This window comes from Oncorhynchus tshawytscha, linkage group LG30 (assembly GCF_018296145.1).
Source record: "Oncorhynchus tshawytscha isolate Ot180627B linkage group LG30, Otsh_v2.0, whole genome shotgun sequence".
Classification (NCBI taxonomy): Eukaryota; Metazoa; Chordata; class Actinopteri; order Salmoniformes; family Salmonidae; genus Oncorhynchus; species Oncorhynchus tshawytscha.
Window position 1 is genome coordinate 38,307,346 of NC_056458.1, and position 23,613 is coordinate 38,330,958.

Genomic DNA, 23,613 nt, shown 5'->3' on the forward strand with positions numbered 1-23,613 from the left:
GGACCCTATTCCAACTAAACTACTGAAAGAGTTGCTTCCTGTGCTTGGCACTCCTATGTTGAACATAATAAACGGCTCTCTATCCACCAGATGTGTACAAAACTCACTAAAAGTGGCAGTATTAAAGCCTCTCTTGAAAAAGCCAAACCTTGACACAGAAAATATTTTTAAAACTAAATCGGCCTATATCGAATCTTCCATTCCTCTCAAAGTTTAGAAAAGGCTGTTGCGCAGCAACTCACTGCCTTCCTGAAGACAAACAATGTATACGAAATGCTTCAGTCTGGTTTTAGACCCCATCATAGCACTGAGACTGCACTTGTGAAGGTGGTAAATTACCTTTTAATGGCATCAGACCGAGGCGCTGCATCTGTCCTCGTGCTCCTAGACTTTAGTGCGGCTTTTGATACCATCGATCACCACATTCTTTTGGAGAGATTGGAAACCTAAATTGGTCTACACGGACAAGTTCTGGCCTGGTTTAGATCTTATCTGTCGGAAAGATATCAGTTTGTCTCTGTGAATGGTTTGTTCTCTGACAAATCAACTGTACATTTCGGTGTTCCTCAAGGTTCCGTTTTAGGACCACTATTGTTTTCACAATATATTTTACCTCTTGGGGACGTCATTCGAAAACATAATGTTAACTTTCACTGCTATGCGGATGACATACAGCTGTACATTTCAATGAAACATGTTGAAGCCCCAAAATTGCCTTCACCAGAAGCCTGTGTTTCAGACATAAGGAAGTAGATCGAAAGTCGGAAAGAAGAAAACTCTGAAAAAATAGAGATGCTTGTTAATCCATGCTATTGTTACTTCTAGGTTAGACTACTGCAATGCTCTACTTTCCGGGCTACCCGGATAAAGCACTAAAACTTCAGTTAGTGCAAAATACGGCTGCTAGAATCCTGGCTAGAACCAAAAAATGTGATCATATTACTCCAGTGCTAGCCTCCCTACACTGGCTTCCTGTCAAGGCAAGGGTTGATTTCAAGGTTTTACTGCTAACCTACAAAGCATTACATGGGCTTGCTCCTACCTATCTCTCTGATTTGGTTCTGCCGTACATACCTACACGTACACTACGGTCACAAGACGCAGGCCTTCTAATTGTCCCTAGAATTTCTAAGCAAACAGCTGGAGGCAGTGCTTTCCCCTATAGAGCTCCATTTTTATGGAATGGTCTGCCTACCCATGTGAGAGACGCAAACTCGGTCTCAACCTTTAAGTCTTTACTGAAGACTCATCTCTTCAGTGAGTCATATGATTGAGTGTAGTCTGGCTCAGGAGTGTGAAGGTGAACGGAAAGGCTCTGGAGCAATGAACCGCCATTGCTGTCTCTGCCTGGCCGGTTCCCCTCTTTCCACTGGGATTCTCTGCCTCTAACCCTATTACAGGGGCTCAGTCACTGGCTTACTGGTGCTCTTTCATGCCTTCCCTAGGAGGGGTGCATCACTTGAGTGGGTTGAGTCACTGATGTGATCTTCCTGTCTGGGTTGGCGCCACCGCCCCTTGGGTTGTGCCATGGCGGAGATCTTTCTGGGCTATACTCGGCCTTGTCTCAGGATGGTAAGTTGGTGGTTGACGATATCCCTCTAGTGGTGTGGGGGCTGTGCTTTGGCAAAGTGGGTGGGGTTATATCCTTCCCGTTTGGCCATGTCTGGGGGTATCATCGGATGGGGCCACAGTGTCTCCTGACCCCTCCCGTCTCAGCCTCCAGTATTTATGCTGCAGTAGTTTGTGTCGGGGGGCTAGGGTCAGTTTGTTATATCTGGAGTACTTCTCCTGTCTTATCTGGTGTCCTGTGTGAATTTAGGTATGCTCTCTTTATTTCTCTCTCTCGGAGGACCTGAGCCCTAGGACAATGCCTCAGGACTACCTGGCATGATGACTCCTTGCTGTCCCCAGTCCACCTGGCCGTGCTGCTGCTCCAGTTTCAACTGTTCTGCCTGCGGCTATGGAATCCTGACCTGTACACCGGACGTGCTACCTGTCCCAGACCTATTATTTGACCATGCTGGTCATTTATGAACATCTTGGCCACGTTCTGTTATAATCTCCACACAGGACTGGCCACCCCTCATAGCCTGGTTCCTCTATAGGTTTCTTCCTAGGTTTTGGCCTTTCTAGGGAGTTTTTCCTAGCCAACGTGCTTCAACACCTGCATTGCTTGCTGTTTGTGGTTTTAGGCTGGGTTTCTGTACAGCACTTTGAGATATCAGCTGATGTACGAAGGGCTATATAAATAAATTTCATTTGATTTCAGGGGCAGAACGACAGATGTTTTACCTTGTCAGCTAGAGGATTCGCTCTAACAACCTCTCGGTTACTGACCCAACGCTCAAACCGCAGGTAGCCTAGTGCAGCCTTTCCATTTCCTATCCTCTCTCTTATCAACAAAGCAATGAATAAGATCACAAATACTTAATTAATCCATAGGAGATTTGTCTTCTGCATTTTCCCAACCCCTCCGATATACACGCACTAGTGCGGTGGTATGCGCTTATTAACATCAACAGTTCTTGACATCACTGCACTCAGAACTTGGCGCACGTAGACCGAAATAAAACGTTACAGGCTAGATCAGGGCTGTCCAACCCTGTTCCTGGAGAGCTACCATCCTGTAGGTTTTCACTCCAACCCTGTTCCTGGAGAGCTACCATCCTGTAGGTTCACTCCAACCCTGTTCCTGGAGAGCTACCATCCTGTAGGTTTTCACTCCAACCCTGTTCCTGGAGAGCTACCATCCTGTAGGTTTTCACTCCAACCCTGTTCCTGGAGAGCTACCAACCTGTAGGTTTTCACTCCAACCCTGTTCCTGGAGAGCTACCAACCTGTAGGTTTTCACTCCAACCCTGTTCCTGGAGAGCTACCATCCTGTAAGTTTTCACTCCAACCCTGTTCCTGGAGAGCTACCATCCTGTAGGTTTTCACTCCAACCCTGTTCCTGGAGAGCTACCATCCTGTAGGTTTTCACTCCAACCCTGTTCCTGGAGAGCTACCATCCTGTAGGTTTTCACTCCAACCCTGTTCCTGGAGAGCTCCTGAGGTTTTCAGTTCCTGGAGAGCCCATCCTGTAGGTTCTCACTCCAACCCTGTTCCTGTTCCTGGAGGTTTTCAGCCAACCCTCCTGTAGGTTCCTTTTTCACTTTCCTGTAGAGCTACCATCCTGTAGGTTTTCACTCCAACCCTGTTCCTGGAGAGCTACCATCCTGTAGGTTTTAACTCCAACCCTGTTCCTGGAGAGCTACCCTCCTGTAGGTTTTCACTCCAACCCTGTTCCTGTAGAGCTACCCTCCTGTAGGTTTTCACTCCAACCCTGTTCCTGGAGAGCTACCATCCTGTAGGTTCACTCCAACCCTGTTCCTGGAGAGCTACCATCCTGTAGGTTTTCACTCCAACCCTGTTCCTGGAGAGCTACCAACCTGTAGGTTTTCGCTCCAACACATTCATTTTCCATTTTAAATCTGCTGCTAATTGGAGTTTGATCTGTCCGAGATGACTTCACTAAGCTGAGTGGTCCTGAGTGTGTGTGTGTGTGTGTGTGTGTACCTGAGTCATTGAGCAGACTGAGCATCTACCACCCCACTATTAATTTATGCATTTTGTCCCCTCACTTTGTTACCTGAAAATCACCCCCTGGTTAACTTGTCATTTTGACAGATTGAAAATGAAAGTACTATTATTAATATTTAGAAACAAGGCAACAGTAAACATGTTGTCCTCCACGAATGATGCAGTGCCCCCCTTGGCACAATTACAATTTAAATATTGCTTGTGAAAAAAAAAAGTGTGTGACCACAGATGATCCATTATATCGACCAGGTCCTCAAGTTGCCGCTCTAACTGTGAAAATAAATGTCTTAAAGAACAGAAGGCAGTTAACCTAGGTACCAGTCTCTTCAGCTATTCCACTCCATTGTCAGGTGCCCAAGACACTCTTTGGCAATGACAAGGAGTGGAATGTTATCCAAAGAGACTGGTACTCAGTCTAGATGGCAGTCGGGAGGAGGCAAGATCAGGTGGGAGCATGTGAGGGCAGATACATGTGTGAGTAACAGGCACAACTTAGTGTTTTTTATCAAAGTTGCCTGGATGTCTTAATTATCAGTACACGCGTAACAACCTAAGCACTACACAACTTACTTTCAATCAAATAAGCCACTACATTTTTGGTAACCAAATTCAACAAAACTTCTTGCTTGGTGAGTAACATTTTTTAAATGAACACCTGCTGGAGAAGAACCAGTTAGGGCCAGTTGTCCCCGCTCACGTCACCTCTTCCTCGCTGGTGTGTCACGTCACCTCTTCCTCACTGGTGTGACCAACAAATTTCTGTAAATTATTGAAAACGCGGGGACGATGCTTATCGGTGAATCATTACATCCCTACTAATCAAGACACCTCACATCCCATAATTCAGACAAACATCTTGGAAGCTCTGAACACCAAGATGTCTGGTCCCATGGCAACACATTGATTTCACAGGCAGTCTGTCAGGACGCCTCAGTGCCTCTGTTTGGGGGCCTACCACAGGAGAGAGCCAGCCATCTGTCCCGCAGCTCAGGTGGACAAAACAGTCAATCTGACAGTCAAGTAAGGGTAAACCCCACCTGTCCAGCACAGCCCAACCAGCACCGTGACCGAGCCATACACACTCATTCCCCCTTCATGCTGTGAATTCAGTAATTTCATCATTCATACCAGGGAAAACTACTCGTTCATACATTGTGTTCTACCACACAAACCTGTCGCTCGGTACAAATATTGCAGAATGAATTGTGAAATATGAATGTTCAATTAATACATATAAGCTATAGTCCAAATTATGCATTTGAATTTACAGCAAAGCATGCATGAACAAATGATACAAACAGTGGTTTAACAGGGGCTGTATGGTTCACACCCAGCCCAGGTCATCACCCAGCACAGGGCATCACCCAGCACAGGGCATCACCCAGCACAGGGCATCACCCAGCACAGGGCATCACCCAGCACAGGGCATCACCCAGCACAGTGCGCTGGCCACAGAAAGGATTACCACTTTGCTTACTTTGGAGGACCACGGCTGCAAGCAGTTGGCATAGCAACGGACGAGGAAAGCCATTTCCAGAGCAGGGAGGGGAAGTTTCCCCTTTCAACACCTAAAGAAAAAAGGAAAAGGAAAGACGACGCCGATCAGATTGAGGATTCTTCCCAAGGGACTAAAGGAAATTGCCCTGAGAGAGATCAATCCTCAGTGTTGTCCAAACATCCTCAGACATTAACTGTCACTTTGTTATTGTTCTTTTAGGTTCTGGCAGTGACTATCAGATGTCAATCAAGAAGCCAATGCCGATGGCGAGAGAAGCTTTCAGAGGATCACTTGTGAACCCCCCTATAAAAATCAAGAAATGCATTTAAAAAGCTGGAGGAAGACCGACTCATTGCAGAAAAGCTTGTTCATTCAGCATCTCCAGAGTGCTGAAAGCAGAAAATCCTGAAGACAAAGCAGGTTGCAAAGCCACAGCCTCCATGATCAGTGATCCTGCAAACTTGCTCAAGTTCAGTTGTGCTGTAAATTCCACCACTGTAGGATCCCCTTAGAGAGAAGTCAAAGTGTTGAGAAAGTCCTCAGAGATATTGTTCGCCTCAGAGTTTAAAGTCTCTGGCAGTGTTCTTCTTTTTAACCTGTTTGTAACAGTGGCAGACAGCCAATTCTCCAGTGCTGGCAAGTCCCAGAGACCTCTAGCAGGACTTCCAGTCAGTCAGCCTGCGCTCCGCTCGGTGTTCCTTCTCACACAGCCTGGCTCACTGCAGCTCTCCTCCACCTCCCTCTCTCTCTATAGCGCTCCAGCAGCGTGCGTGCTTGTCCATCTCCAGGAGGGGCCAGACTGCCTGCTCCTGGTCCCCAGCTCAGAGTGCATAGACCCAGGCTAGCGTCAACAACTAATAGGCAGAGGGAGGGAGGAAAGCCCGGCTGAAAAATTATGACGTCACCTGTGCAGGGAGAGCAATGGAAGGGAGGGAGGGGAGGAGGGAGCGCGATGGGAGGGAGGGGAGGAGAGAGCGCGATGGGAGGGAGGGGGGAGGGAAGCGCGGGGAGGGGAGAGCAGAGAGCAACAGAAGGAAGGGAGGGAGAGCAACAGAAGGAAGGGATGAGAGAGCAACAGAAGGAAGGGAGGAGAGAGCAACAGAGGGAGGGGAGGAGAGGAGGGAAGGAGAGAAAGGAGAGAACAGAGGGAGGGGAGGAGAGGAGCAACGGAGGGGAGAGCAACAGAGGGGAGAGGAGAGCAACGGAGGGGAGAGGAGAGCAACGGAGGGGAGAGCAACGGAGGGGAGGAGAGAGCAACAGAGGGAGGGGAGGAGAAGAGGGAAGGAGAGAACAACAGAGGGAGGGGAGGAGAGGAGAGGAGCAACGGAGGGGAGAGCAACGGAGGGGAGAGCAACGGAGGGGAGAGCAACGGAGGGGAGAGGAGCGATGGAGGGGAGGAGAGCGACGGAGGGGAGGAGAGCGACGGAGGAGGAGAGCGACGGAGGGGAGGAGAGCGACGGAGGGGAGAGCGAGTGCTGGGGGAAACGCCATTAGACCGATTGGCTGTCTAGAGGGAGCGGAGAGAGGTGGGGTGAGAAAGACAGAGGAGTGACAGAGAAAAAGAGAGAGAGAGAAAGACAGTTGAGAGAGGGAGCATCTTTATTGATCAAGCTTTGTGTATTCAGTCACCTCCGTCCCTTTAAATAAATGCATAAATAACAAAGGAAAAAGCATAAATCACAGCATGTCACGGGTCTGCATGGGAAATATACTAACGTCTTCCCTTTCACAAAAGCTCCAATTGTGCCTGGTTGTGAAATAGAATTAGAAATAGAGTCGAGAGCTTTGATTTACAGCACAAGATCCAGTTACATTGTTAAAGGCCACTGAATAACACCTGGGACAGAGACCTGCAGCACCAAACTAAGATCTGAGAAATGTGTACTACTGAAAAGAAGAGCTCTAAACCACTTCTCTGTTACAAAGAAACCCAGACGACCAAAACAACTACTACTCTGTATGGGGCAGCCCAGCAGTGAGGGATGGGGATGTGAAACCAGAAATAACGTTGGCTCTCAAAGACTAATTCCTCTGCTGTGGCTATAGAGGAGCATGGCAGGCTCACCTTACATACAGCCTTTACTAAAGCAGAGAGAAGCTCCTCTGAGCAAACCTGCTGTTGAGTAATGTGTCAGTGTTGCTCAGCGGCCAGACGGGGATGTCTTCTCTCCGTGCACCACTGTTATGAAGAGGGGGGGCTGAAGCCTGTTTCTCTGTTCGGCTCCGCGCCCCACACTCTACTCCATGCTGCTAAAGAATGACATCATTATTTTAAGGAGCAGCCAATAGCAGACCAGCACATGGAGCCTCCCTGGGAGCGCTGTCCATAGGAGAGCAAGATAGAGAGACACAGAGGGAGATACAGGGAGAGAGATACAGAGAGAGATAAAGAGGAGAGACACACAGAGAGACAGAGTGCCCCCGGCCTCTCAGCAGGAAGAAAAGGACTTCTCATGTAAAGGATTCCAGGTTGGTACACGAAGGGAGAGATAGTGTGAGAGCCAGCTGCAGCTCCCTTCAACATTTAATAGAGGGCACAAACACACCTCTACAGTCCTCTGTTTTGCTCATGGCTAAATTCCTTCAGAGGAACCTTGAGGAATGCTTGCTTATGAACATCTCTCTAATCCTCCCAAAACAAACACTATCACAGGTTCAGTCATCAGCTGTCTAAATGCTCTACTGACCAACACACACACACACACAGGTTCAGTCATCAGCTGTCTAAATGCTCTACTGACCAACACACACACACACACAGGTTCAGTCATCAGCTGTCTAAATGCTCTACTGACCAACACACACACACACAGGTTCAGTCATCAGCTGTCTAAATGCTCTACTGAACAACACACACACAGGTTCAGTCATCAGCTGTCGAAATGCTCTACTGACCAACACACACACACAGGTTCAGTCATCAGCTGTTTAAATGCTCTACTGACCAACACACACACACACACACACACACACACACACACACACGTTCAGTCATCAGCTGTCTAAATGCTCTACTGACCAACACACACACACACGTTCAGTCATCAGCTGTCTAAATGCTCTACTGACCAACACACTATCACAGCTTTTTCTCATGATCGATTCTACTTGTTGCATCAAAAACAGCAGCTTTGTTTCTCAGGCAGACAAGGAAGTGAGAGAGAAAGCAGACATACATCAGGCAGGATGTGCTTCCTCTGTGTGTGTGTGTGTGTGTGCGCATGCGCATAAGAGAAAGTTTAACCACAAGATCAAGATTACAAGCAGTGAAGCTAACTTTGTGAATACACTTCAATCAGACATACATGGGAAGAGATAGGCCTGTTTTCACAACGAACATGGCCAATATAATGAAAATACAATATTTCCATGAGGTAAAAGGTCAAACTGCCAGCGCAGACAAGCAGCACCCTGAAGACGTTTGCCTCATTCAACAGTCCAGACATCAGGGTACCGAAGTCAAACAACTGGTCTCTAACTACAGACAGTGCTGCTGGCTTCTGTACACTTCATTAGAGGAAGGAAGGTATATACAGTACACCGTACAATGTCCAACCCTGCTCCGATCAACAACACTCAGATAGGAATTCTAATGGGCGCTTAAAGTGTGTGTGTGTGTGTGTAGGGAAATCTTACACGTGGGTCATTCTCCCTGCAGTGGTTAGGAGAGTGACAGAGGCGAGACAGAATCACTCAGTATCCCTGAGCCATAGGACGTCTCAGTGAGCACTGAACAATCACACACACACACACAAACTGCTTGGCTTGTGTGTGTGTCTGGTTGGGGGTAGTGCAAGACATATTTCAACCTATTTTTATTTTTCCACCACTCATTTGCATATATTTTGGCACCCTGCCTAATTCATAAAAGGCAAAAATAATGATGAAAACAATTGATTCTCCTCATGTAATCTTCCCCTCAAATACCACCTCCCACCACAGTGAACACAGAATGCTGCTATTCTAATAAATGGCGTTTAACATGACAGGTTGCCTCTGGTCTATTCCTCGTTATATAACCCATATTATACAGTATAATCCCACCCTTGAGAGTCCAGACTGCCAATAATCCTTCCACTTAAACAGGCCATATTAATGGATGATGACTCCATCTTGTACTTGGCCGTCACAATGCTTTCATGCTGCACAACACACAGAACGCCAGCAGACCACTGTTCTGGGAGGGGCTATACTGTATTGTACTACACTGTGTACAGGTCTAGGAGAGAGAGAGACACGAGAGGGGGAAGGAGAGGGTAGCTAAGAGGGGGAGATGAGAGAGAGAGAGACACACAAGAGGGGAAGGAGAGGGTAGCTAAGAGGGGGAGATGAGAGAGAGAGAGAGAGGCTGAGATGGTAGCTAAGAGATGAGAGAGAGGGGAGGGGATGAGAGGGTAGCTGAGAGGAGGAGATAAGAGATGAGAGAGAGGGGATGAGAGGGTAGCTGAGAGGAGGAGATAAGTGGGCAGGGAGAGAAGAGAGGAAGGAGTAACAAGAGAAGGAGGCTGAATTCAAGTTATTATCACATGCACAGGTACAGTGGAATGCCTTTATTGCAAACTATTTCCCAACAATGCAGTAATCAATATCAGTGGTACTAAAAAAAAAAATGAAAAAAATACATGAAAAAAAGAAATAAGAACATGAAAATAAGTAAGCTAGCATATATACAGGGTCAGTGCCAATACCATATTTACAATGTGCTGGAAAAAGGAGAGGTTGAAAATGACCATGAATTCGCCCGCCAGCTGTTCTGCGCATGATCTGAGAACGTACCCTGGAATATTATCCTGCATGTCCCCCAGCTGATCTGAGAACGTACCCTGGAATATTATCCTGCATGTCCCCCAGCTAATCTGAGAACGTACCCTGGAATATTATCCTACATGTCCCCCAGCTGATCTGAGAACGTACCCTGGAATATTATCCTACATGTCCCCCAGCTGATCTGAGAACGTACCCTGGAATATTATCCTACATGTCCCCCAGCTGATCTGAGAACGTCTGGAATATTATCCCACATGTCCCCCAGCTGATCTGAGAACATACCCTGGAATATTATCCTGCATGTCCCCCTGATCTGAGCATGTCCCCCCTGGAATATTATCCAGCTGATCTGAGAACGTACCCTGGAATATTATCCTGCATGTCCCCCAGCTGATCTGAGAACGTACCCTGGAATATTATCCTGCATGTCCCCCAGCTGATCTGAGAACGTACCCTGGAATATTATCCTGCATGTCCCCCAGCTGATCTGAGAACGTACCCTGGAATATTATCCTGCATGTCCCCCAGCTGATCTGAGAACGTACCCTGGAATATTATCCTGCATGTCCCCCAGCTGATCTGAGAACGTCTGACCCCTGGAATATTATCCTGCATGTCCCCCAGCTGATCTGAGAACGTACCCTGGAATATTATCCTGCATGTCCCCCAGCTGATCTGAGAACTGAGAACGTACCCTGGAATATTATCCTGCATGTCCCCCAGCTGAGCTGATCCTGATGTCCCCCAGCTGATCTGAGAACGTACCCTGGAATATTATCCTGCATGTCCCCCAGCTGATCTGAGAACGTACCCTGGAATATTATCCTGCATGTCCCCCAGCTGATCTGAGAACGTACCCTGGAATATTATCCTGCATGTCCCCCAGCTGAATCTGTCCCCCAGAACGTACCCTGGAATATTATCCTGTCATGTCCCCCCTGGAGCTGTCCCCCATCTGAGAACGTACCCTGGAATATTATCCTGCATGTCCCCCAGCTGATCTGAGAACGTACCCTGGAATATTATCCTGCATGTCCCCCAGCTGATCTGAGAACGTACCCTGGAATATTATCCTGCATGTCCCCCAGCTGATCTGAGAACGTACCCTGGAATATTATCCTGCATGTCCCCCAGCTGATCTGAGAACGTACCCTGGAATATTATCCTGCATGTCCCCCAGCTGAATCTGAGAACGCTACCCCCTGGAATATTATCCTGCATGTCCCCCAGCTGATCTGAGAACGTACCCTGGAATATTATCCTGCATGTCCCCCAGCTGATCTGAGAACGTATCCTGGAATATTATCCTGCATGTCCCCCAGCTGATCTGAGAACGAGACCCTGGAATATTATCCTGTCCCCCATGTCCCCCAGCTGATCTGAGAACGTACCCTGGAATATTATCCTGCATGTCCCCCAGCTGATCTGAGAACGCATGTCCCCCAGCTGATCTGAGAACGTACCCTGGAATATTATCCTGCATGTCCCCCAGCTGATCTGAGAACGTACCCTGGAATATTATCCTGCATGTCCCCCAGCTGATCTGAGAACGTACCCTGGAATATTATCCTGCATGTCCCCCAGCTGATCTGAGTCCCCCAGCTGATCTGAGAACGTACCCTGGAATATTATCCTGCATGTCCCCCAGCTGATCTGAGAACGTACCCTGGAATATTATCCTGCATGTCCCCCAGCTGATCTGAGAACGTACCCTGGAATATTATCCTGCATGTCCCCCAGCTGATCTGAGAACGTACCCTCCTGGTCCCCCAATATTATCCTGCATGTCCCCCATGTCCCCTGGAATATTATCTGTCCCCCAGCTGATCTGAGAACGTACCCTGGAATATTATCCTGCATGTCCCCCAGCTGATCTGAGAACGTACCCTGGAATATTATCCTGCATGTCCCCCAGCTGATCTGAGAACGTACCCTGGAATATTATCCTGCATGTCCCCCAGCTGATCTGAGAACGCGGGTCGGCGGGGGCCCCCCATGTACGGCTCGGTGTTGTTTTTGTCAAAGTGTGCATAATCAAATGCATTGAGTTCATCTGGTAGAGCGGCATCGTTGGGCAGATCATGGTTGGGTCTTCCTTTGTCATCCATGATGACTGGAGCCCCTGCCACATGCGGCAGGCAATGGAGCCTGTGTTATAGGATTGCACCTTGTTCCTAGATTGTTTTTTTTTCTCGTTTGATGACTCTGGAGGTCTTAGCCTGACTTCCAAACCAGCCCCTCAGCCCTGGCAACTCACCGGAGGACCCTCAGCCCTGGCAACTCACCGGAGGACCCTCAGCCCTGGCAACTCACCGGAGGACCCTCAGCCCTGGCAACTCACCGGAGGACCCTCAGCCCTGGCAACTCACCGGAGGACCCTCAGCCCTGGCAACTCACCGGAGGACCCTCAGCCCTGGCAACTCACCGGAGGACCCTCAGCCCTGGCAACTCACCAGAGGACCCTCACCCCTAGCAACTCACCGGAGGACCCTCACCCCTAGCAACTCACTGGAGGACCCTCTGTTATCATGCGTTGCTGATGAAACTCTGAGGGTGACTAAGAGTGGTGAGGGGATGAAATCATCATATCTTAACCAAGCAGAATGAAACATGTTGCCTTTGGTATATTGCTCTTTATATAACCCATATTATACAATATAAACCCACCCTTGAGAGTTGAGACAGCCAATAATCCTTCCGTATAAACAGGCCATATTAAATGGTTTGTACTTGGCCATAACAATGCCTTTCTGCTCCACTAGCCACAGAACCACCATGAGTTCCAGCAGACCACTGTTCTGGGCTGTGCTGTCCTGTACCTTACTGTGTTGTGTTGATCTGTACTGTGCTGTGCTCTCCTGGATTGCACTGTGCAAGGGGAATCAAAAAAACAAATGCAATTCACATTTAAATAATAAAACAAGCATGAAATTCAAATGAGGATATTACCCGTTGTTTTCAAAGATCTAAACAGTTGGGAGGCATTTCATATGTTACATGTGTCAATCAGTCAAACGAATACAGGTGGCTCAAAACAAAAACACTGTGGTGCGTTATGGGATACAACTTCGCTCTGAAGCCAGCAGTGTAGCTGATTCGGTCAAAGTGGCTATTGGAGGGTCAAATTAGCCCCTACACCCTCCATCATTCTCACTACCTCAGCTTTGGGACACTTGTGCATATAGTGGAGGTGCACGTGAACGTACAACTGGAGGGGTGAGGAGGAGGGGGTGATTTGGGATTCAGCCGGAGAAGAGAGGATGGGGATGTGAGGGGCAGGGAGAAGAGAGGGAAGAGAGCAGAGATAGAGGGGAGGGGAGGAGGCCTGGAGGGAATGTGCTGCTTGTGTGTGAAGGTGCAGGAGGAGAGGATGGGGGGCTGCTACTAAGCAAGCATGTCTGGGAACAGTGATCCCTGAGCTCCAGGGTCAAGTCCCTGCCTGGCTTCAGCAAAAAAGCCCAGCTCCATAGCACTAAGTGGGATGAAAATATGAGCTGGGGGAAGGGAGGAGGAGTGAAGAGGGGGGGGGGTTCAGCAAGGTTGCCATCCTAGCTATGATGACGTAAACCCTCAAATTAGCTCCAGAGGCAGCAGCAGAGGTACATTCAGCACAGAATGAATGATAACATTTAGATTAAGTCTTGCCTGGACTGTAGCCTGCGCTATATTTTCAGGTCCTAGATCCACTCCCCATGGCCGGGTACAGTACAGGAGACTATGCTGCTTCTCACATGTTTCACAACACATTCTCTCTCCAGGGCTTACACTTGTATATACTGGTAGTCGGCGTGCCTGGCCTGATTACAAAGGTTTTGTTAGAGCTACTGTGTTCTTATTGTGGTATATCAGAGCAGTTGATTACAGCGGTGTTAAAAGCCTTGTACAGTTTGTATAATAGTACATCAATGCAGGCTGATGTGTTGTGTTAGCCTGGAGTGCTGGGGCTGGGGGGTCAGAGGTGGAGTTGGTGGGCTGAGAAGGAGGTGCTGAAAGGAGGGGGGGGGTAGTTCCAGAAGAACTGAAGTGATAAATCACCCATCAGCCTCAGGGCTCAGTGGAGGAGGAGGAGGAGGAGGAGGAGGGAGGTGAAATCCCCAGAGGTCTCCTGTAATAGCCAGTCCTCCTCTGCCCCAAACCACACTCTCCATCTTCACCCCCCAATCTCCCCTGACCACCACACAACCAGTCTCTATCCCTCACCCCACAGGCAGTTCAGCTCTGACAGTGGGGCACATCAAGACCATCATGGTTAAATGTGCCAATAGGATGAGATGGAATAACAAGAGAAACAGGTTAGTGGATGTATACCACACAACACGTCACATGGCAGACAAGGACAGAAGTGGGACAAGACAGAGGACATCAAGTTCACCTCTAGAAGATGACGAGGGTCTCCATGACAACAACAAGTCATCAACCATCCCTTTACAGCATGAAGTCATCATGAGACATCCCAATATCCTCATGACCTACAGAACCTGGCTGGGGGAGGAGATGTGTAAATGATCTCTGGGATCAGGACAGACAAAGGCCTTCTATGTGGCGCAGCCAGCCAGCACTTACGCATCTCTACTGGCTGATCAACTCAGAGTCTGATGATCATGAGACTCAAGTGCACACAGAGGCAATATCAGCTGAGACCTGATGATCAGCCAATAACTGACTAGCTGCAAGCGCTAAAAGCTAACCTCAGCCGCTAGGCTACGTTCTATTAGCCGTGGATGTTTCCACTCGTAGATGCTAACTCTAGCTAAGGAGAAGAAGAAGAGAGGCTCAGCCAGCAGCAGACGTCTTGTAGACTGACAGGAAGTGAAATATCACAAGCCATCGACTAGCCTAGCGACCTGGTTCTGCTGCCTTCTGTAGCTGGGTGTCGTGCACCAAGACTAAGCAGAGACTTGCAGAAGTGTGATCATCACTCTTCAACTGTACGAATGCAGTCATTCTATTCAGGCCAAGTTGAGACATTCGTGACCCAGTTACCAGACCATGTCTCATAGAAATGTAATGATCCATGGAATAGTCTCTTAGAACGGCCAGGAACGCACTTGGGTATGTATGTATCTATAAGCTTGGCACATTCTTCAAGGTAAAACTGCTCCAGCTCCTTCAAGTTGGATGGGTTCCACTGGTGTACAGCAATCTTTAAGTCATACCACAGATTCTCAATTGGATTGAGGTCTGGGCTTTGACTAGGCCATTCCAAGACATTTAAATGTTTCCCCTTAAACCACTCGAGTGTTGCTTTAGCAGTATGCTTGAGAGACTTGTCCTGCTGGAAGGTGAACCTCCATCCCAGCCTGAAATCTCTGGAAGACTGAAACAGGTTTCCCTCAAGAATTTCCCCTGTATTTAGCGCCATCCATCATTCCTTCAATTCTGACCAGTTTCCCAGTCCCTGCTGATGAAAAACATCCCCACAGCATGATGCAGGCACCACCATGCTTCACTGGGGGGGGATTGTGTTCTCGGGGTGATGAGGTGTTGGTTTTGTGCCTGACATAGCATTTTCCTTGATGGCCAAAAAGCCCAATTTAAGTCTCATCTGACCAGAAGGTACTTCTTCCACACGTTTGGTGAGTCTCCCACCTGCATTTACACCAAAAATGTTTGCTTATTTTTTTCTTTAAGCAATGCCTTTTTTCTGGCCACACTCTTCCGTAAAGCCCAGCTTTGTGGATTGTACGACTTAAAAAGTGGTCCTATGGACAGACACTCCAATCTCCGCTGTGGAGCTTTGCAGCTCCTTCAGGGTTATCTTTGGTCTCTTTGTTGCCTCTCTGATTAATGCCCTCCTTGCCTGGTCCGTGAGTTTGTGGTGGCCCTCTCTTGGCAGGTTAGTTGTGGTGTCATATTCTCAATTTTTTTAATAATGGATTTAAAATGGTGCCTCTAGGGATATTCAAAGTTTCAGATATTTTTTTATAACCTAACCTTGATCTGTACTTTTCCACAACTTTGTCCCTGACCTGTTTGGAGAGCCCCTTGGTCTTCATGGTGCCGCTTGCTTAGCGGTGTTACAGACTCTGGGGCCTAACAGAACGGTTGTATATCTTCTGAGATCATGTGAAACTTACATATTGTACACCTGTGTGCAATCAAACTAATTGTGTGACTTCTGGGGGTAATTGGTTGCACCAGATCTTATTTAGGGGCTTCATATTAAAAGGGGGTGAATACATATACACACACCACATTTCCGTTATTTTTTTCATTTAAAAAAAAAAAACATGTATTTTATTTTTTCACTTCACAAATTTGGACTATTTTGTGTACGTCCATTACATGAAATCCAAATAAAAATACATTTATATTACAGGTTGTAATGCAACAAAATAGGAAAATGCCATATGACAGACAAAATGAGAAAAAAACATCCAGATTGTAGGATTTTTAATGAATTTATTTGCAAATTAAGGTGGAAAATAAGTATTTGGACACCTACAAACAAGCAATATTTCTGGCTCTCACAGACCTGTAACGTCTTCATTAAGAGGTGCCTCTGTCCTCCACTCGTTGCCTGTATTAATAGCACCTGTTTGAACTTGTTATCAGTATAAAAGACACCTGTACACAACCTCAAACAGTCACACTCCAAACTCCACTATGACCAAGACCAAAGAGCTGTCAAAGGACACCAGAAACAAAATTGTAGACCTGCACCAGGCTGGGAAGACTGAATCTGCAATAGGTAAGCAGCTTGGTTTGAAGAAATCAACTGTGGGAGCAATTATTAGGAAATGGAAGACATACAAGACCACTGATAATCTCCTTCGATCTGGGGCTCCATGCAAGATCTCATCCCGTGGGGTCAAAATGATCACAAGAACAGTGAGCAAAAATCCCAGAACCACACGGGGGGACCTAGTGAATGACCTGCAGAGAGCTGGGACCAAAGTAACAAAGCCTACCATCAGAAACACACTACGCCGTCAGGGACTCAAATCCTCGTGTCCCCCAGCTTAAGCCAGTACATGTCCAGGCCCGTCTGAAGTTTGCTAGAGAGCATTTGGATGATCCAGAAGAAGATATTGGAGAATGTCATATGGTCAGATGAAACGAAAATAGAACTTTTTGGTAAAAACTCAACTCGTCGTGTTTGGAGGACAAAGAATGCTGAGTTGCATCCAAAGAACACCATACCTACTGTGAAGCATGGGGGTGGAAACATCATGCTTTGGGGCTGTTTTTCTGCAGGACGACTGATCCGTGTAAAGGAAAGAATGAATGGAGCCATGTATCGTGAGATTTTGAGTGAAAGCCTCCTTCCATCAGCAAGGGCATTGAAGATGAAACGTGGCTGGGTCTTTCAGCATGACAATGATCCCAAACACACCGCCCGGGCAACGAAGGAGTGGCTTCGTAAGAAGCATTTCAAGGTTCTGGAGTGGCCTTGCCAGTCTCCAGATCTCAACCCCATAGAAAATCTTTGGATGGAGTTGAAAGTCAGTGTTGTCCAGCAACAGCCCCAAAACATCACTGCTCTAGAGGAGATCTGCATGGAGGAATGGGCCAAAATACCAGCAACAGTGTGTGAAAACCTTGTGAAGACTTACAGAAAACGTTTGACCTCTTTCATTGCCAACAAAGGGTATACAACAAAGTATTGAGATAAACTTTTGTTATTGACCAAATACTTATTTTCCACCATTATTTGCTAATAAATTCATTAAAAATGCTACAATGTGATTTTCTGGATTTTTTCCCCTCATTTTGTCTGTCATAGTTGAAGTGTACCTATGATGACAATTACAGGCCTCTCATCTTTTTAAGTGGGAGAACTTGCACAATTGGTGGCTGACTAAATATTTTTTTTGCCCCACTGTATATATAATTACTGAGAGAAAGACAGAGAAAGAGAGATTGGTGCAATGGTTGAGTTTTAGTTTCAAAATGATCTACAGTATATCATGAGAGCACCAAGATGGGACAGTGCCGATGGTCCTTAAATCTCTTTGCTTGGTAATATCACTACTTTCACAACTAGCAAACCTCTTAGATGGACACCTTCTTTGTCTATCTGAAAAACTCTAGTAAGGGCTTTAGACCAACTAGAGCTCAAAGCACATTACCCTCACGTCCTTTGTCTTCTGCTCATAAATAGCACAAACTACTTTATGTCCATTTGGCAAGTCCTATCATCACATATTGCAAGTCGAGTATGCAGCCAGATGTATCCCATCACTGACCTTTAAAGAGCACGTGCATACACTAGCATGACTCACACATCCACATACAGAAGGGAAAGGTAACATGCACCGCCACACACTCAGTGAAGAAGTCAAGTTTCCCACATACCTGGTTATCCACATAATCCTGAGGTGGACCACATCAAGCACCAGGAATGGATAGGGGGGAGGAAGAGAGCGCACAAGAGAGCGAGAGAAAGGCCGCATGAGAGAGCGAGAGAGAGGGCGAGAGAGAGAGAGAGAGAGAGAGGGCGAGAGAGAGGGGGAGAGAGAGAGAGAGGGCGAGAGAGAGAGAGAGGGCGAGAGAGAGAGAGAGGGCGAGAGAGAGAGAGAGGGCGAGAGAGAGAGAGGGGCGAGAGAGAGAGAGGAGGCCTGAGAGGGCGAGAGAGAGAGAGGGTGAGAGAGAGAGAGGGTGAGAGAGAGAGAGGATGAGAGAGAGAGAGAGGGCGAGAGAGAGAGGGCAGAGAGAGGGCGAGAGAGAGAGGGCAGAGAGAGAGAGAGGCGAGAGAGAGGGGGCGAGAGAGAGGGGCGAGAGAGAGGGGGCGAGAGAGGGCGAGAGAGAAAGAGGGTGAGAGAGAGAGAGGGCGAGAGAGAGAGGGCGAGAGAGAGAGGGAGAGAGAGAGAGAGAGCGAGAGAGAGGGGGCGAGAGAGAGGGCGAGAAGGCGAGAGAGAGGGGGCGAGAGAGAGGGAGAGAGAAGGCGAGAGAAGGCGAGAGAGGGCAGAGAGAGAGAGAGAGAGAGAGAGAGAGAGGGCGAGAGAGAGAGAGAGAGAGGGCGAGAGAGAGAGAGGGCGAGAGAGAGAGAGAGGGGCGAGAGAGAGAGAGAGAGGGCGAGAGAGAGAGAGAGGGCGAGAGAGAGAGAGAGAGGGAGAGAGAGAGAGAGAGAGAGAGAGGGGCGAGAGAGAGGAGAGAGGCGAGAGAGAGAGAGAGAGAGAGATAGAGAGAGAGAGAGAGGGCGAGAGAGAGAGAGAGGGCTGAGAGAGAGAGGCGAGAGAGAGAGCGAGGGCGAGAGAGAGAGAGGGGCGAGAGAGAGGGCGAGAGAGGAGAGGGCGAAGACAGAGAGAGAGGGTGAGAGAGAGAGGGCGAGAGAGGGCGAGAGAGTTTCGAGAAGACAGAGGGCTCTCCAGGGCTTAGAGAGAGAGGGGCGAGAGAGAGAGGGCGAGAGGGCGAGAGAGAGGCGAGAGGAGGGGCGAGAGAGAGGGCGAGAAGGCGAGAGAGAGGGGGCGAGAGAGGGCGAGAGAGGCGAGAGAAGGCGAGAGAGGGCGAGAGAGAGAGAGAGGGCGAGAGAGAGAGAGGGCGAGAGAGAGAGAGAGGGCGAGAGAGAGAGAGAGAGAGGGCGAGAGAGAGCTGAGAGAGGGCGAGAGAGAGGAGTTGAGAGGGCTGAGAAGAGAGGTGCTGAGAGAGAGAGAGAGGGGCGAGAGACAGAGAGAGACGAGAGAGAGAAGAGAGGGCGAGAGAGAGAGAGAGAGGGCGAGAGAGAGAGGAGGAGAGAGAGAGAGAGAGGCGAGAGAGAAGGCGAGAGAGAAGGCGAGAGAGAAGGCGAGAGAGAAGGCGAGAGAGAGAGAGAGCACGAGAGGGCGAGAGAGAGAGAGCGAGAGGGCGAGAGAGAGAGCGAGAGGGCGAGAGAGAGAGGGCAGCGAGAGAGAGAGGGCGAGAGAGAGGGCGAGCGAGAGAGAGAGGGCGAGAGAGAGGGCGAGAGAGAGAGAGGGCGAGAGAGAGAGAGAGGGCGAGAGAGAGAGAGAGGGCGAGAGAGAGAGAGGGCAGAGAGAGAGAGAGGGCGAGAGAGAGAGAGAGAGGCGAGAGAGAGAGAGAGAGAGGGGCGAGAGAGAGAGAGAGGGCGAGAGAGAGAGAGAGAGGGCGAGAGAGAGAGAGAGAGAGAGGCGAGAGAGAGAGAGAGAGGGCGAGAGAGAGAGAGATGGGGCGAGAGAGAGAGAGGGGCGAGAGAGAGAGAGGGCGAGAGAGAGAGGGGCGAGGCGAGAGAGAGAGAGGGCGAGGGCAGAGAGAGAGAGAGGGCGAGAGAGAGAGAGAGGGCGAGAGAGAGAGAGGGCGAGAGAGAGAGAGGGCGAGAGAGAGAGAGGGCGAGAGAGAGAGAGGGCGAGAGAGAGAGAGGGCGAGAGAGAGAGAGGGCAGAGAGAGAGAGAGGGGCAGAGAGAGAGAGAGAGAGGGCGAGAGAGAGAGAGGGCGGAGAGAGAGAGGGCGAGAGAGAGAGAGGGCGAGAGAGAGAGAGAGGGCGAGAGAGAGAGAGGGGGCGAGAGAGAGAGAGAGAGAGGGCGAGAGAGAGAGAGAGAGAGGGCGAGAGAGAGGCGCAGAGAGAGAGGGCGAGAGAGAGAGAGGGCTAGAGAGAGAGGCGAGAGAGAGAGAGAGGGCGAGAGAGAGAGAGAGGGCGAGAGAGAGAGAGAGGGCGAGAGAGAGAGAGAGAGAGCGAGAGAGAGGGAGAGAGAGAGAGAGAGAGGGCCAGAGAGAGAGAGACGAGAGAGAGAGAGCGCTAGAGAGAGAGGGCGAGAGAGAGAGAGGCTACGAGAGAGAGAGAGAGAGGGCGAGAGAGAGAGAGAGGGCGTTTCAGAGAGAGAGCGAAAGAGAGAGAGAGAGGGCGAGAGAGAGGCCAAGAGAGAGAGAGAGGGCTCAGACCAGCAGCAGACGAGAGGGCGTAGAGAGAGAGAGAAGAGAGAGAGAGAGGGCGAGAGAGAGAGGGCGAGAGAGAGAGAGAGGGCGAGAGAGAGAGAGGGCGAGAGAGAGAGAGAGAGGGCGAGAGAGAGAGAGAGGGCGAGAGAGAGAGAGGGCGAGAGAGAGAGACTCTTCAACTGTACGAGAGAGAGAGAGAGGCCAGAGAGAGACATTGAGGGGCGAGAGAGAGAGAGAGAGACCATGTCTCATAGAGGGGTGAGAGAGAGAGAGAGGGGCGAGAGAGAGAGAGAGGGGCGAGAGAGAGAGAGAGGGGCGAAGATCCATGAGAATAGAGAGGGCAGAGACAGGGAGGGCGAGAGACAGAGAGAGGGCGAGAGACAGAGAGAGGGCGAGAGACAGAGAGAGGGCGAGAGACAGAGAGAGGCGAGAGAAAGAGAGGGCTGAGAGAGAGAGGGCGAGAGAGAGAGAGAGGTTCCAGAGAGAGAGGGCGAGAGAGAGAGAGAGGGCAGAGAGAGAGAGAGAGGGCGAGAGAGAGAGAGGGCGAGAGGGCGAGAGAGAGAGAGGGCGAGAGAGAGAGAGGGCGAGAGAGAGAGAGAGAGGCGACCAGAGAGAGAGAGAGGGCGAGAGAGAGAGAGAGAGAGAGAGAGAGCGCAGAGAGCGAGAGAGAGGGCGGAGAGAGAGAGAGAGGGGCGAGAGAGAGAGAGAGAGAGGGCGAGAGAGAGCCCTTAGAGAGGGGCAGAGAGAGAGAGGGCAGAGAGAGAGAGAGAGGGCGAGAGAGAGAGAGAGAGGGCTGAGAGAGAGAGAGAGGGCGAGAGAGAGAGAGAGGGCCAGAGAGAGAGAGAGGGCAGAGAGAGATGCTTCAGGCGAGAGAGAGGACAGGGCGAGAGAGAGAGACAGGGCGAGAGAGATGAGACAGGGCGAGGTTTTGACATCCAGGGCGAGAGAGAGACAGGGCGAGAGAGAGAGGGCCAGAGAGAGAGAGGGCCCTGAGAGAGTTCCTCAGAGAGAGAGAGGGCTTATTCCGAGAGAGAGAGAGGGCGAGAGAGAGAGAGAGGCGAGAGCGCGAGAGAGAGAGGGCGAGAGCTTCATTTTTTTCTTTAGAATGCTTTTTTCTGGAGGGCGAGAGCCGAGAGAGGGCCAGAGAGAGAGAGGGCGAGAGAGAGAGGGGCGAGAGAGAGAGAGAGAGGGCAGAGAGAGAGAGAGAGAGAGAGGGGCGCAGAGAGAGAGAGGGAGAGAGAGAGAGGGCGAGAGAGAGAGAGAGGGCGAGAGAGAGAGACAGGCCCTCCTTGAGAGACAGGGCGAGAGAGAGAGACAGGGCGAGAGAGAGAGACAGGGCGAGAGAGAGACAGGGCGAGAGAGAGAGACAGGGCGAGAGAGAGAGACAGGGCTCAGGGCGAGAGAGAGAGACAGGGCGAGAGAGAGACAGGGCCTTAGGACGAGAGAGGGAGAGGGCGAGAGAGAAGAGGGCGAGAGAGAGAGAGGGCTTAGAGAGAGAGAGGGCGAGAGAGAGAGAGGGCGAGAGAGAGAGAGGGCGAGAGAGACAGGGCGAGAGAGACAGGGCGGGAGAGACAGGGCGGGAGAGACAGGGCGGGAGAGACAGGGCGGGAGAGACAGGGCGGGAGAGACAGGGCGGGAGAGACAGGGCGGGAGAGACAGGGCGAAGAGACAGGGCGGGAGAGACAGGGCGGGAGAGACAGGGCGGGAGAGAGGGAGAGGGCGAGAGAGAGGGAGAGGGCGAGAGAGAGGGAGAGAGAGAGAGGGCGAGAGAGAGGGCTTAGAGAGAGGGCTAGAGAGAGGGCGAGAGAGAGGGCGAGAGAGAGGGCGAGAGAGGGGCAGAGAGAGAGAGGGCGAGAGAGAGGGCGAGAGAGAGAGAGAGGGCGAGAGAGAGAGGGCGAGAGAGAGAGAGAGAGAGAGAGGGAGAGAGAGAGAGAGGGCGAGAGAGAGAGGGCGAGAGAGAGAGAGGGCGAGAGAGAGAGGGCGAGAGAGAGAGGGCGAGAGAGAAGAGGGCAGAGAGAGAGAGGGCGAGAGAGAGAGAGAGGGGCAGAGAGAGAGGGCGAGCAGAGAGGGCGAGAGAGAGAGGGCAGAAAGAGGGCGAGAGAGAGGGCGAGAGAGAGAGAGGGCGAGAGAGAGAGAGGGCGAGAGAGAGAGGGCAGAGAGAGAGAGAGGGCAGAGAGAGAGAGAGAGAGAGAGGGCGAGAGAGAGAGAGGCAGAGAGAGAGAGGGCGAGAGAGAGAGGGCAGAGAGAGAGAGACAGAGAGAGAGACAGAGAGAGAGAGGGCGAGAAAGAGGGCTCATTCAGAGAGGGCGAGAGAGAGGGCTGAGAACGGCGAGAGAGAAGAGGAATGCGAGAGAGAGAGGGGCGAGAGAGAGAGAGAGAGGGCGAGAGAGAGACTTGAGAGAGAGAGGGCGAGAGAGAGAGAGAGGGCCTGAGAGAGAGAGGGCAGAGAGAGAGAGGGCAGAGAGAGAGAGGCTCACAGAGAGAGAGAGGGCGAGAGAGAGAGAGAGAGAGAGACCAGAAACAAAAGAGAGGGCGAGAGAGAGAGGAGAGGGGAGAGACTGAATCTGAGAGAGGTAGAGCAGAGAGGGGAGAGAGAGAGAGAGAGAGAGGGAAGAGACTGTGAGAGAGAGAGGGATTAGAGAGAATGAGAGAGAGGGCGAGAGAGAGAAGACCAGAGATAGAGAGACCTTTTGAGAGGGCTCCAGAGAGAAATCTCAGAGCCCGAGAGAGAGGGCGAGAGAATGATCGACAGAGAACAGTGAGGGCAGAAAGAGAGAGGGCGAGAGAAAAGAGACGAGAGGAGAACCTAGAGAGATGAGAGGGCAGAGAGAGAGAGCTGAGAGACCAGAGAAGAGAGACGAGAGAGAGAGAAGAGGGCAGAAACAGACTAGGGACGAGAGAGAGACAGGGCGAGAGAGAGAGACAGGGCGAGAGAGAGAGACAGGGCGAGAGAGAGAGAC

The 23,613-nt window shown here is 50.2% G+C and overlaps 1 protein-coding gene across 9 annotated transcripts in view; it reads right to left on the reverse strand.

Moving 5' to 3' along the window:
• The window catches only part of LOC112228329 (rap guanine nucleotide exchange factor 6), a 163,469-nt gene that overhangs the window by 80,860 nt on the left and 58,996 nt on the right, over positions 1-23,613 (reverse strand). For 7 of the 9 annotated variants that reach the window (XM_042309538.1, XM_042309533.1, XM_042309534.1 and 4 more), the window contains one exon: positions 18,143-18,160. The exons of 1 other annotated variant lie outside the window; for it this stretch is intronic. In XM_042309538.1, coding sequence (XP_042165472.1) covers positions 18,143-18,160 — 18 coding nt within the window. Of the gene's footprint in view, positions 1-5,056; positions 6,009-18,142; positions 18,161-23,613 lie in introns of those variants that run through there. One more of the 9 variants, XM_042309542.1, reaches the window with a different exon arrangement.